We start from the raw sequence: 12,019 nt of genomic DNA, 5'->3' as shown, positions 1-12,019 counted from the left end.
CCCATAAAGAAATCACTAATTTAAACTTTATTTCCTCAGTCACCAATAGATCTTGGAGACAATAGATCCCATGGGGTGGTAGAGTAAATGCAGCATAACAACAAAGAAGGCAGTAGTTTTTTTAGTTGTCTTTTTTCTGAACAGGTTGTAGAGGAAAGAAAATCTCTCCCAGGTTTCGGAGCAGCCCTCTGCTGTAGTAGTATCTTTTAGAGTGGTCTGATGCTGGGCTGCAGAGATGGTCTGCTGTTGCAGATGGGTGGCAGTGCTGACAGTAGTACCCTCGACTTTTATACCACTCATTAGAGGTCTGGTTGACAAGAGCCAGGTAGCTGTGGAACAAGGCATAACCCGCCAGGAGGAAGAAGACGAAGACCAGAAATCCCAGCATGAAGACAATTCGAGGAAAGATCAGGAACAGATGCTGGAAGGAGAGGGGAGAAAAAGGAAATCATTCAGCTCAACACAAGATATTACACTGGAAATAAATACGGCTTTAGCATGTGGATGTAATATGCAGCTCTGAGTCTCACCTGTACAACAAACAGAGGCCCTGCTGGCTGCTGCTGGCCATTCTCATCTATATAGCTGGCGCTCAGAAGGCCTGACCGCAGCACAGCATGAAGCAGCATGTCTCCTGTTAGCAGGGCGATGTCGCCTGCCATGGCGCACACACTGAAGAGGTAAAGCAGGAAGTAACGTGTGTTCTGAGCACCGATGCAGTTGTTCACCCAGACACAGTGGTGGTCAAAGCGTTGGACACACCTGTTGCAGACCCCTGAAATACAAACGCGTGTTTACTGTGAGCATTTAGTTGTCAGACCACAAGGGAACAGAACAGCTGATACAACAGGTATCTATACCAAAGTACTCACTGCAGTGTTTGGAGCGAGCTGGTTTGACGAGCTGGCAAGTTGGACAAGCGACTCCCGGGTGAAACAGTCTCTTGTCATACGGATAGATGTGAATCTGGCCAGCGACTTTCTTCTTTGTCACTGTGCCTGCCAGAGTCAAGAGGAGACGGTTAAGAAAAAAATACAAAAACTAAACACAGACCTTTATATGATGAGGAGAGCTCTGCTGTTTTGTCCACGTGAACGTTATCTGTTCCAGAACAAACTAAATGTAAAACACCAGTCGATATTTCATTTCCAAGTCTTTATCAGCCAACACCAATGATTGATATTATTGTGCATCCCTGAAATTAGGCTTCAGCAGCAAATGTAACAGGAGTAAACATGTTTTGTTGTTGTTTTTTTCATGAGTGTGAACAACACACGTTACATGGAATCTGATCTTTTCAATTCTGATTTGGGCCACTTTTCATGTGTGGTCCTAAATCAGATACAGCTCAGATTTTTTGCAAAGCAACCTCAGATTGAACAGATATATCAGAACTCATGCTCTACTTTACTTGCCTGCAGCAAAAACTCTTGTGGATTGGTGTTGACAGATGGTCAAAAGAAAGTTAAAAGTAGTCCTTGACATCCTGAAATTTTGAAAGAAATGTTGACTTCAATGGCTCCCATATTTACTGTAAATGTTTCTTTTGTTCAGTTCATACTGTGACCAGTTCACACTGGAAACTGGTATTGATCATATTTTAGAAATCGTGCGAACAGTCAAACAAAAAAATCAGAATTGAGTGGTAAGGCTTGGGGTGTGAACATACCCCTTTTTAACCAAGGCAGTTCCAGGGCTGGTTTGGAGCCGGTGCCTAATCTTGAACCGGTAGCTGCATCCGGCATTCCCAAGCCATGGACTCACATGAGGATATATTTGCCAGTTTTACTGCACCGTGGGTGATGCTGTGTAGAGGGTCCCTTGATTACCAGACTCCCCCAGAAAATGGTTTTATCCTCCAGGTGACAAAATAAAATTACAGATGTGACATGGGGGATATGTAATTACCAATATCCTTAGCTATTACTCATAAAACATCAAAATTTGGGAGCACACTGGGAAATCTCTGGTATGTTGGGAAGAGATAAAGGTAGTGTTATTTGATAAACGCAGGCTTTACACTACTGGTTAATGTAATCAAGGTGTACAAGTCTCACATATCACACCTTAACAAGCCAGGTTTCACCTCCTCTCCTTGCCTCACATGATAAGTTTTAACATTGCAGCCAATAACAAATATGTATTAATATACTTCAGCTGAACTAACCTGGATCTTTCCTGATGCAGAGGTAGAAGAAGAAGGTCTTGATAGCCAGCAGGACATAAGGCACAGACAGGCTGGTCAGGGTTGTGTCCATCTCCCTGCAGAAGCCAAAAACCTCGTAGGTGAACTCTGCATACACAGCACCCTCAAGCAGGACATGCAGATAGATGAACATGTTGTTCCTGTAATTAGAGGCATGACAAAGATTAAAGGCAAATGTACAGCATTACCAGAATCTTTATTGCTTCCCATGAGGCGCTGGGTTACATTACAGTTGCTCTCATCCAAGACCAGAATCAGACTCTGAAATACTTTATTGATTCCCAGGGGGAAACTGTTTGTGCTACAGTTGCTCCCATTCAAGACTAGAAGGTATATATAAGTATATTAAAAAAAAGGAAAAAATGAAAACAGCAGAAAAACAACAGTATAGGTTGGTTTAAATGCACAGTATAAATAAATGCAGTAATAATGCCAGTCTTCCAGAGTTGCACAGAGTATTAACAGTTGAACAGTTGGATTTCACCATAATTCAACTGTTTAATACTCTGCTGCTGTGAACAAGGGTCTATTGTTTGACACTTAACTAAAACACTAAATTAGAATATGAAACAATATACAGACTAAATATAATGTCTTTATTTCTGATAACACTTGATTAACTACTAACCTTTGATGAAACAGCCTGTGCAAGGTCCACTGTGAAAACTTCTGCAGCCATGTTGGTGTAAGTGGACCAACTACCTGCAAATAATAACAATTTGTCAATAGCTTTGATTTTTGAAGCGCTGTCTTATGTGGTAAATTAGTCGAACAGCGCTGACTGGTGTCAGTTTGGGGTATTACAGTTGACAAGCTTCTCTTCTTACCTTTCCTACAGCGTTGACGAGAACAGTAAAGGGGGTTTGCTGCTGGCCTGAGTATTTACAGACTAGTATTATACATGTGAGCACCACTGCGACGTAGATGGCAAACAAAGTGAGGAAATCCATGTCTCACCTGGCAGCTGCGAACACACAAAACAACAGGTGTTCATGATACAAACTCACACCGAACAGGTAACAAACTCACCAACAAGCTATACATTTGTTACCGTTACGTTTTCTGTTCATCTTGTTCAAACATTTTGAGGACTTTTGAACGAAATGATACAAGGTGTGCTTTTTAAACGACTCAGATGGACAAGTTTACATTAGCATGCTAACCAACGTAAGTAGCTACCTAACGTTAGCAAACGCGTATCTACTCCCGCTTTCTTTTCTTGCTAAGGTCAGTTAATTCATTTACCTCTTACCCTCTAATCGAGGTCACACATAGCTGCCTTTCAGTGTTTTGTCTCACGTCAACATGGTTGGTTTGAATACTGCTGTGGCCACCAGCTTCACTTTTGGTCCATGGACATGCTCTGTAAACAATGCTACTTCCGTAGCATCGATGTAGCTAACTTCCAGGCTAACAGCTGATGGGTTGTGCTAACAGGCTGAGGCTGCTGCAGGGAAGTGGGAGGAAAGGGTCTGTTAGTCTTTTTACTGAACTTTAATGAATACTTCCTCCACCAGTAACACTGTGAAAATACTCCACTACAAATGAAAGTCATGTAATGAAAACATAATTTTAGTAAAAGTATGTAAACATTACTTTATTAAGAATTACTTAATGAAAAGTGCTCATAGTGCAGTGATATAATCCCTGTTGGTGTTTTACCACTATAACTTATGTTTTGAATTAATATTAGTGCTGCATTAATGTGTATGTTGGAGTTTTTACTGCTGTGGATGTTTGCATTGATTTCTAGTACTGCTATTATTAGTCGATTAATCTATTAGTCAACCATTAAGTTCATCTCAAATGTTAATATTATGTGTTTCATTAATCTTCTTTGACAGTAAACTGAATATCTTTGGGTCGTGGACAAAACAAGACATTTTAGGACATCACCTTGGGCACACATGGTTTTATCTGGACAGAACGATTATGAAAAATTGTAATCTGAAATGTAACTAGTAACTAAAGCTGTCAGACCAATATAGTAGATTAAATATATATATTTGCATCTGAGATGTAGTTGACTACAATTATAATGCTACACAAAATGAAAATACAAGTACAAGTACCTCTTAAGTGTACTTAGGAACACTTGAGTAAATACACTTTTCTACCACTGTCCAGCTAGCTTTATAAATGTACAAATACTGATACCTTTACATATCCACAATGTTAATAAGATGCACACTTATATAACCTTGTGCCTCCCTTTTAAAGCCTACAGCTAATTGATAAAAATAGTTGAATAAATTGATTGCAAATAGTTTAGAAATAATAGTAAGTCTGGGATGTTACAAGCAATTGTGCAGTCTTCCTCCACTACCCAATATGTGAATAAACCTCACAGAGTCATCCTCACAGGCTTCAAAAGTTTCCCGTCTGTTGTTTTCTGAGTGAAGAGGAGGTGTGGTCAGCTTATTATTACATGCAAAAAAAGTATTACTTCTTCCAAGTCAGACATAAAATCAGACCAGCTAAGAAGACTGGACTGTTTTCCACATTTTGTCTTCAGTGTCTACATAAATAACTTACTTGCAGTCACTTAGTATTGTTTTCTCTCTGTCACTGCCGTCCAGTGCTCCACACAATGCAGCGAAGCATCACAAGACACCTGTTGGATCTGGTTGCTGACATGGCCCAACACTCATATTACGACTCACAGTGCTGGAGAGGGGAGCATTACTCAGGACCTCTGCACACACGTCTATCGATGCTGTTTAAAAAGGTAAGGGATTTGTGGCTCTGCTGGTGTGTTGATCATTTTAGATGTTTTTTTATGTTAGATATTTGGTCGGTCACCATGCATTTAGTGTATTTGTAGTTACATTTTAGGGTGGAGAAGTGTTTCTAAATATTTTTCACATAATTTATGACTAATAAAGTGCAAGTTTTACTCGTTGTAAAGATATATTTTTTCAGGTCCCTTGTTTTTTAACATAAAACATGTAAAGTACAACATATGTGTTCAAATGTTTACATTATTTCTTTGAATAATAATTTATTACAGTTTTGCTAATTGAGTGATGAGGCTGAGGCAGTTTGATCACACTTAATTGCCTGTGAAATGGCAGTTTTCTGTCCATCATCATGTCACACAAGAGTAACTGTGTTTGACAGTAGTGTAAGAGGAGAGTTTGATTGAAATGAGCAGTGTCTGTTTGGAGATACAGCCATTTGTGTTTAATTATTCATTTGGTACCGGACTGCCTGTTCCTTATTCGGTGCTTTGCCACTAATGACAGTTTACACTCCAGTAACCTGCAAGCGACTGCACTACTTTCTCTTCAGATCTAATGAGTTCTCATTTAAATTTACTGCCTGCAACATGTTAACTGCTGTTATTGATGAACCCGCTACTGACTCAAACGGCTCATTCAGATTATTTGAAGTGGGATTGTATGAGGCACTTGCACGTGCTCATCTTAGAGAAGCAGAGAGGGGCACCAGCACGAAAGCTAAGCAATGAACCGCTATGGACAGGGTCAGCAACAAAAGGTATTTTAGCCACTTAAAAAAGATCCACCTAAAACATTCAATATCCATTTAAATTTGTGCTATATTTAGAATATTTTCGTCACCAAACTCCATGAGTAAAATCTGTTATTTTACCTTGCATACAATGGGAGTTGCTGGTCAACAGCTGCCTCGATCTATTAGTTTGTTTGTGTTGCATGTTGTGTATAATAAGTGTATCTGAGGCACCTTAATCACATTGAATAAAGAATATAATAATAAACATAATCTCTCATATTCAAGGGTGGAAGTAACAAATTAGATTTACTCCTGTTATTGTAATAGAGTAGTTTGTCTGTACTATAAATCAGTGTTTTGTTTTGTTAAAATAATAAATAATTAAAAGAATGATCTTCTCTGCTTGAAGTTAGTTAGGAACAAGATCTTCTGTATGTTTAATCTTGGTATTGAGGCATATATTAGGTTAATAAACAACTTTTTAGGTTACAGTTTTGTTAGCTAATCAAGAAAGTTATGAGATTACCCGATGTGAGCCACCAAGAACGCACAACACTGTGTGATGTGTGATATAAGGCATCGCCCTCTGGCGAAATACCAAGGTTTAGGGAATCCTGCAATCCCTCAGGGTGGCCAGGACACATTTCTTAAACACTGCTGAAAGAATGTGGTCACGCGCGGCCCAGACTGTCTCTGAATGGGGCTGATTGGATCTCAATGCGTCTTCAATGCGTCTTGGGTGCAGTCACAGCTTTAGAACTGTCAACTTGTGATTGGGTCATCAGACACATCTAAATATTAAGTGTAAGCAGCTTCTATGAGTGACCCTGTTCAAAATACTCAACACTCAATCGATTCCTATTATGGATAAGGTTAAAGCATTTCTGCTACAATAGGACGCTAAGATATTATTTCACCACACCCCCAAAAGAATAAAAAATCTGCATCTCATTTTAACTCATCTTTTTTTCTATTACATGATGATTTCACTTTTGTCTGGGCTCTAAAGCTTTGACCCGTTGAATCCTTGTTATTGGTTGCACATAGTTTTCATCATTTACAATATTCAAACCACAAGGATTTGAATATTTGTGGGAAAAAAAGACATTCTGTAGATTTTTCTACACAAATATTTCATCAGAACAATTTCAAAGTTTCCGTTGACACATAAAAACGTAAATACACAGTGGTTTTAAGCCTATTGTACTGTTTCACCTGTCTTATGCTGTCATTCTTAAGCCTAAAATGTAAATGTTTTCACTCCAGGTGTGACCTAAACTCACCCTCTAATACAGACTGTAGTGTTTTGTCACACATTATGACTTAGCACTAGATAACACATGTCCTGTGCTGTGCACATTCACGGATTGTTCCACTATAGTCGATGTATATATTCATTAAAGGAGGGGGAGCATGTGTTCCTTCTGTATTAATGGCAGGGGGGGTGGAGGAGAAGATTCAGCTCATAATCCTACTAATCCTACAGGCTAAAGTCTTAAATTGCCCCTGCTCCTTCTCAATGGACTGAACATTTGAGTGTGACTCACACACGGACACACACATATGGAAACACACAGAATTCCAGGCAAGCAGACGCTCCAATTAGTCCTCATCAGGCTTCCTTGCATCGACGCAGAGTGATTCTGGGCCAGGAGCGGTCCCTCGGAGAGCCACCTAGCCGAGAGAGGAGGAGGAGGAAAAAGACACATCGGTGTATTTATAGAAAAATGAGGCCTCACAATACCCTTTTTGGAGAGAGAATTATTAAGGAACCGAGGTGCGCGGGTGCACGCGTCCCAGTTTTCTGATTAACACTGTGCAAGCAGGCTGGCCCTAGGATGAATCAGGGATGAGACGCAGGACTAACTCCTTGACACACTCACAGGGAGACTGCACTCGCTTCTCATGCACACTCACCCTTTGCTCATGAGGACACGGCTGTGGCTTCAGGGTGGAAGAATGTGGCAATGTTTTGTCACCCTTTCTGTTTGACTTTGGGTTGATCAGGGGGGAGGTTTTTTTTTTTTTTTTTTTTTTTTCTAAAAAAAAACATTATATTTGAGAAGACAGATTGGATATCAGGCTGCTAGCAGGCCACCTGCTATTTGACACTCAAGATGAAGAAGTTTTTGCAAACCAAAAAAGGCCGATACTCTTTTCGGCAGAGCAAACGGGGCTCTCGGTATCCATCTAAAGATTTCTGTAAGTCTTTTACGGCTTCGTCCACTGTGTGAATCCTGCTGTGCCATGGGATGCTGTGGAGCACATCATTAGCTTCCAGCTGAGCTAGAGGCTTTATAGTTGATTATGTTTAGCAAGAGCCAACATGTCAATTTGTCTGTATTTGTCATATTAGAGGTATTTTTGAAAACTGTCACATGGATACATTAATCTCTTTTTAATATTTCAGTCCAGTTTTGCCCTTCAGTGCCTCTATATTTGCCAGTTTACCTCATTTTGTTTCTCTTACCTGCTTAGAAATGATCCATGCAGTCAGTGGTGTGCTCTGATACTCTGTTCCATAATTACCATTCAACAGGACAGACTAAGTTGCATGTGCACTGAGTGAAAAAAAAAAAAAAGAGCTGGAGGAACTTTGTCTCTCGAACTAATTAAGGTCACCATCTCTGCGATGCCTAAATTTGATTGGCTGCTGTGGAGTTTGTGAACCAGGTCAGGGACCACTGAGTGTGTCATGGTTCAGGGTAGAGGGTTACAGAGCCGCACTCGATAGTACAACTTGAGACACGGAAGATAGCACGAGGGAGGAGAGACAGAACACGGGTGCCTAGAGTTGGAGCTTATTTGAAAGCATGAAAAGGATTATTTGATCCAAAGGTGTTTTTACAATGTCCATAGACTTAAATGTGTTGGCCACAGTGGGTAAGTGTGTCTAATATTTTTAGCATGCTGTCTCATAGCCTCACACATTTTCATCTGCAGTGAAGCTCCAAAGTGCAGTCCACTCTGTAAAACACTTTGATTAAATCTCACATCCTTTCTCAGTACTCAGCATGCCGTCATCCAATCAGGGCTGGCCTGAGGAGTTCGGCTTCCAGCTGGGTGGGAATGGACCCAGCTACATCCTGTCCGTGGAGGAGGGCAGCAGCGCCCACCTGGCGGGGCTTCAGGCTGGCGACCAGGTCCTGGAGATCGAGGGCCACAATGTCTCGACGCTGGGTCCCCAAGCTGTCATCGCCATCGCTCAGACACAGAAGAATATCCCGCCCAGTATCGGAGTGGTTTCCCGTATACAGCAGGTCACACAGCTTTCGAATAACAGTAGTAAGAGTAGTAATGCATATGTGGGTTAAAGGTCCAGTGTGTAAGATTTACAGGGACTATAATATTCACAATGTTTGCATTAGTGTATATTCACCAAAAATTAAGAATTGTTGTGCTTTCATTACCATAGAATAAGCTCTTTATATCTACAGAGGGCATGGGTCCTCTTCCATGGAGTCTGCCATGTTGTGCCGCCATGTTTCTCCAGTAGCTCAGAGTGGACAAACCAAACACTGGCTCTAGAGAGGGCCTTTCAATTTTTGCAGCCACTGTAGTTTCTCCCATGTGCTTGGAAAGGGAGGTTGAGGCAAGCAGTATTCAGTTGATCTACAACCTCGCTGCTAAAAGCCACTAAATCTACACGCTGGTCCTTTGAACAGGGTGTTGGCGAAGTCTTAAAAGTCTAAAATCTAGTAATATGAATTTAAGCCTTAAAATGTCTTAAATATTTTGTCTGATTGGATTGATTTGATTAATGTAGTTTTTGCCAGTTTTTCTGACATTTGAAGATAATATCTGAATTATCTCATATCAATTAATTGTCAGCTTAACTGATAATCAAAATAATCATTAGAGGGTGTCTGCAGGATCTAAAATCCAATAATCTGGATGTCAACCCTTAGAATGTCTTAAATATGCTTTTGACAGGTCTCAAAAATTGATTGGGCTAATGAACTTGACTTTACTTTTGTAAAGCTGTATTTTTTTAGTCTCCTGTGTTTTGGTTAAATAATGTCTTGATCACGCTGTAATAGCTACAAAACAAACAAAAAAATGTAATTAAATTCATATTTATTTTTTCCTTCCTTACAGATGGACATCATCCCAGGCCCTGATGGTCGTTTTGGGTTCACCATCGTGGGAGACTGCCCCCTGCTGGTGGAGGACTGCTCGCCTTGCTCTCCAGCCGGCCGTGCAGGTCTGAGGGCAGGGGATTACGTCATGGAAGTCAACGGCATCCCCGTCAGGCAGCATGAGACAGCTGCAGCACTGATCAAGGCCTCCCAGGGGAGGACTCTCCGTCTGGGGGTGCTGTGCCTCGGCCCTAGACAGAAACACAGCATCAGCATAGAGGACAGCCAGATGGGAGGAGAAGTGGCAAGACTGGACCGTAAACATAAAGCTCTGGAGTTCAACAGGAAGGTACGTTTAGATGCACAGTCACAGCTGAGTCCAGGTGAGCCTGTGCCAAATCAGATATGCGAATCCATGTCAGGTTGGACAAGGCACAGGCTGCCAGTGAACAGATGATCTGCTGTGGCAAAACACAAGGAAACTCTGCCTAGTCACACTCTACTGTGCTGTGATTGACTGGTACTTGTTGCCTCTGCAGTCAACCAGAAAAAACTTATAACATTTTGATAGGGTCTATTTCAACCCAATTTTGATTTTTTCCTAAACCCAACCAAGTGGTTTTGGCGCCTAAACCTGACCAGACTGCAACAGAAAACTGAAAATCATTTTAAAAACTGAATCTAAAAAAAAGTCAGCAGTGACATTTAGCTTCACAGACCCCATCTCCTTGGTGAAAGTCCTGTGTTTTCACTGTTCATACACCTCTGGCTCCTTTTTAATCTTCTCCCAACTGCTACACTCACAGCACAGTTGGGTGGGACTTGTGCTCGTACCTAGCATCAATAAGGAGTACTCACCAATCACAGCACAGTAGTAGTACCCACTACTTCTGTGCTCGTCTTTGTTGGTTTGCAGTGAACGTGACTTAGAGTTAGAAAAAGGTAAATCCTGTGTACCAATCAGAATTTAGGAAAACTGTATTTGAATCTGCCAATGGCACGGTCACCTGTGTGTTCAAATGCAGTGGAGGGACCTTCACCTGTCCAGGTGAATGGCACACTTGCGTCTCTGCAGTTGGTTAAGGCTGTGACTTCGCTGTGTGAGACGGTGCCCTAAGAGTTCGGGGGTTACATTCTTATGTTGCCATATGCTGTTAATCAAGTCAGATCAAACCATACCCACACAAATGTGAAGCGTAATTATTTCTTATGTAGTCAGGAATATTTATTGTTAAAACAGTTTTCAGGGACGAGTTTCATTATACACACATAGTAGCTCTGCTAAATCTTGTAACATCCAACACGTTTATGTCCATCCATTCATCTGTAACCGCTTATCCTTTATGGTTGAGGAAGGATTGGATCATATGTCAGCTGACATTGGGTGAGAGGCTTTGTACACTCTGAACAGGCTGTCAGTTCATCACAAGACTGACGCATAGACAGACAACTGTTCACGTGTACATTCATACATAAGGGCTCCAATTAACCTAGCCTGCATGTCTGTGGGAGGAAGCCGCAGTACTCAGAGAAAAACCCACGCAGACACAGGGACAACAAACTAATTCCACACAGAAAGGCCCTGCCCCAGCCACAAATTTCCCAGCCCCCCAGCTGGCTTGGCGGGGGTGTTGACCCTCTTGGTGTAACGTGACAGCACCCCTGTGCTGGCACAAATTTATGTAGTGAATTTAATACAATGCACAAGTGTAAGCCTTTAAATAGTTTATAGTGTGAGAAAACAGAGTTTTTTTCTTTTTCAAACTGCAGATGAAGTGTTGTTATGGTAACAATCTGGGACTGTGTAAAACTATGAGGTGACAGCATCTCCCCCTGTTTTTCATTTTCATTTTTACTGACTTGTCTTCAAACTGATCCCAGCCTCTAACACTATTGTTTAATCTCCATCAGGTTGACCAGATTCTGGGCGATGAACCTGAAGTGAAAGAGAAACTCTTCACTGTGCTGAAGCAGTACGCAGCCGAGAAGAGAGTCGAGTGGTTGGCCTCGGTCCTGCCTGACATTCTCACCACTGATGAGCATCGACAGCTCATCTCCAGCATCAGGTAAGAGCAATACGTTTCAGCTCCCATCATAATGAACTGACAAACACTGGAAAGAATGAAGTGCTGGTAGAAAGGTGTCTGCATATTCAGTGGACAGCATGTTTCTTGTTTTCCTTTGTAACTGTGTGAAAGTGGGCAACCATTGACCATAAAAAGCATTATCCTGGGCAGTCTGTAACGCTTATTATGTAACC

General features: G+C 41.3%; 2 protein-coding genes across 3 annotated transcripts in view; one reads left to right on the top strand and one right to left on the bottom strand.

Annotated features, from left to right (window-relative positions):
- Positions 1-8: 8 nt before the first annotated feature.
- zdhhc4 (zDHHC palmitoyltransferase 4) lies at positions 9-3,615 on the bottom strand. 2 transcript variants are annotated; one of them, XM_084740152.1, is made up of 7 exons: positions 3,459-3,615; positions 3,034-3,170; positions 2,835-2,908; positions 2,168-2,346; positions 873-998; positions 531-775; positions 9-421 (listed from the first exon to the last, which is right to left on the bottom strand). In XM_084740152.1, the coding sequence occupies exons 2-7, from the start codon at positions 3,154-3,156 to the stop codon at positions 122-124; spliced, it is 1,047 nt and encodes a 348-aa protein (XP_084596278.1). In that variant the 5' UTR covers positions 3,157-3,170; positions 3,459-3,615; the 3' UTR covers positions 9-121. The 2 variants fall into 2 exon arrangements, with proteins under 2 accessions (XP_084596278.1, XP_084596279.1); XM_084740153.1 differs by having other exon boundaries at positions 3,452-3,609.
- Positions 3,616-7,242: 3,627 nt separating this feature from the next.
- grid2ipb (glutamate receptor, ionotropic, delta 2 (Grid2) interacting protein, b) overlaps positions 7,243-12,019 on the top strand; it is a 43,766-nt gene continuing 38,989 nt past the window's right edge. The window contains exons 1-4 of the mRNA XM_084741474.1: positions 7,243-7,882; positions 8,687-8,940; positions 9,779-10,108; positions 11,671-11,825. Of these exons, the coding sequence (XP_084597600.1) occupies positions 7,798-7,882; positions 8,687-8,940; positions 9,779-10,108; positions 11,671-11,825 (824 nt within the window). The 5' untranslated portion in view covers positions 7,243-7,797. The remainder of the gene's footprint in view (positions 7,883-8,686; positions 8,941-9,778; positions 10,109-11,670; positions 11,826-12,019) is intronic.

The sequence above is a fragment of the Lutjanus erythropterus genome, chromosome 17 (genome assembly GCF_056507025.1).
Source record: "Lutjanus erythropterus isolate fLutEry1 chromosome 17, fLutEry1.hap2, whole genome shotgun sequence".
NCBI classification, from domain to species: Eukaryota; Metazoa; Chordata; class Actinopteri; order Lutjaniformes; family Lutjanidae; genus Lutjanus; species Lutjanus erythropterus.
The sequence above is the reverse complement of the archived record's forward strand: the minus strand, read 5'-3'. Positions and strand labels throughout refer to the sequence as shown.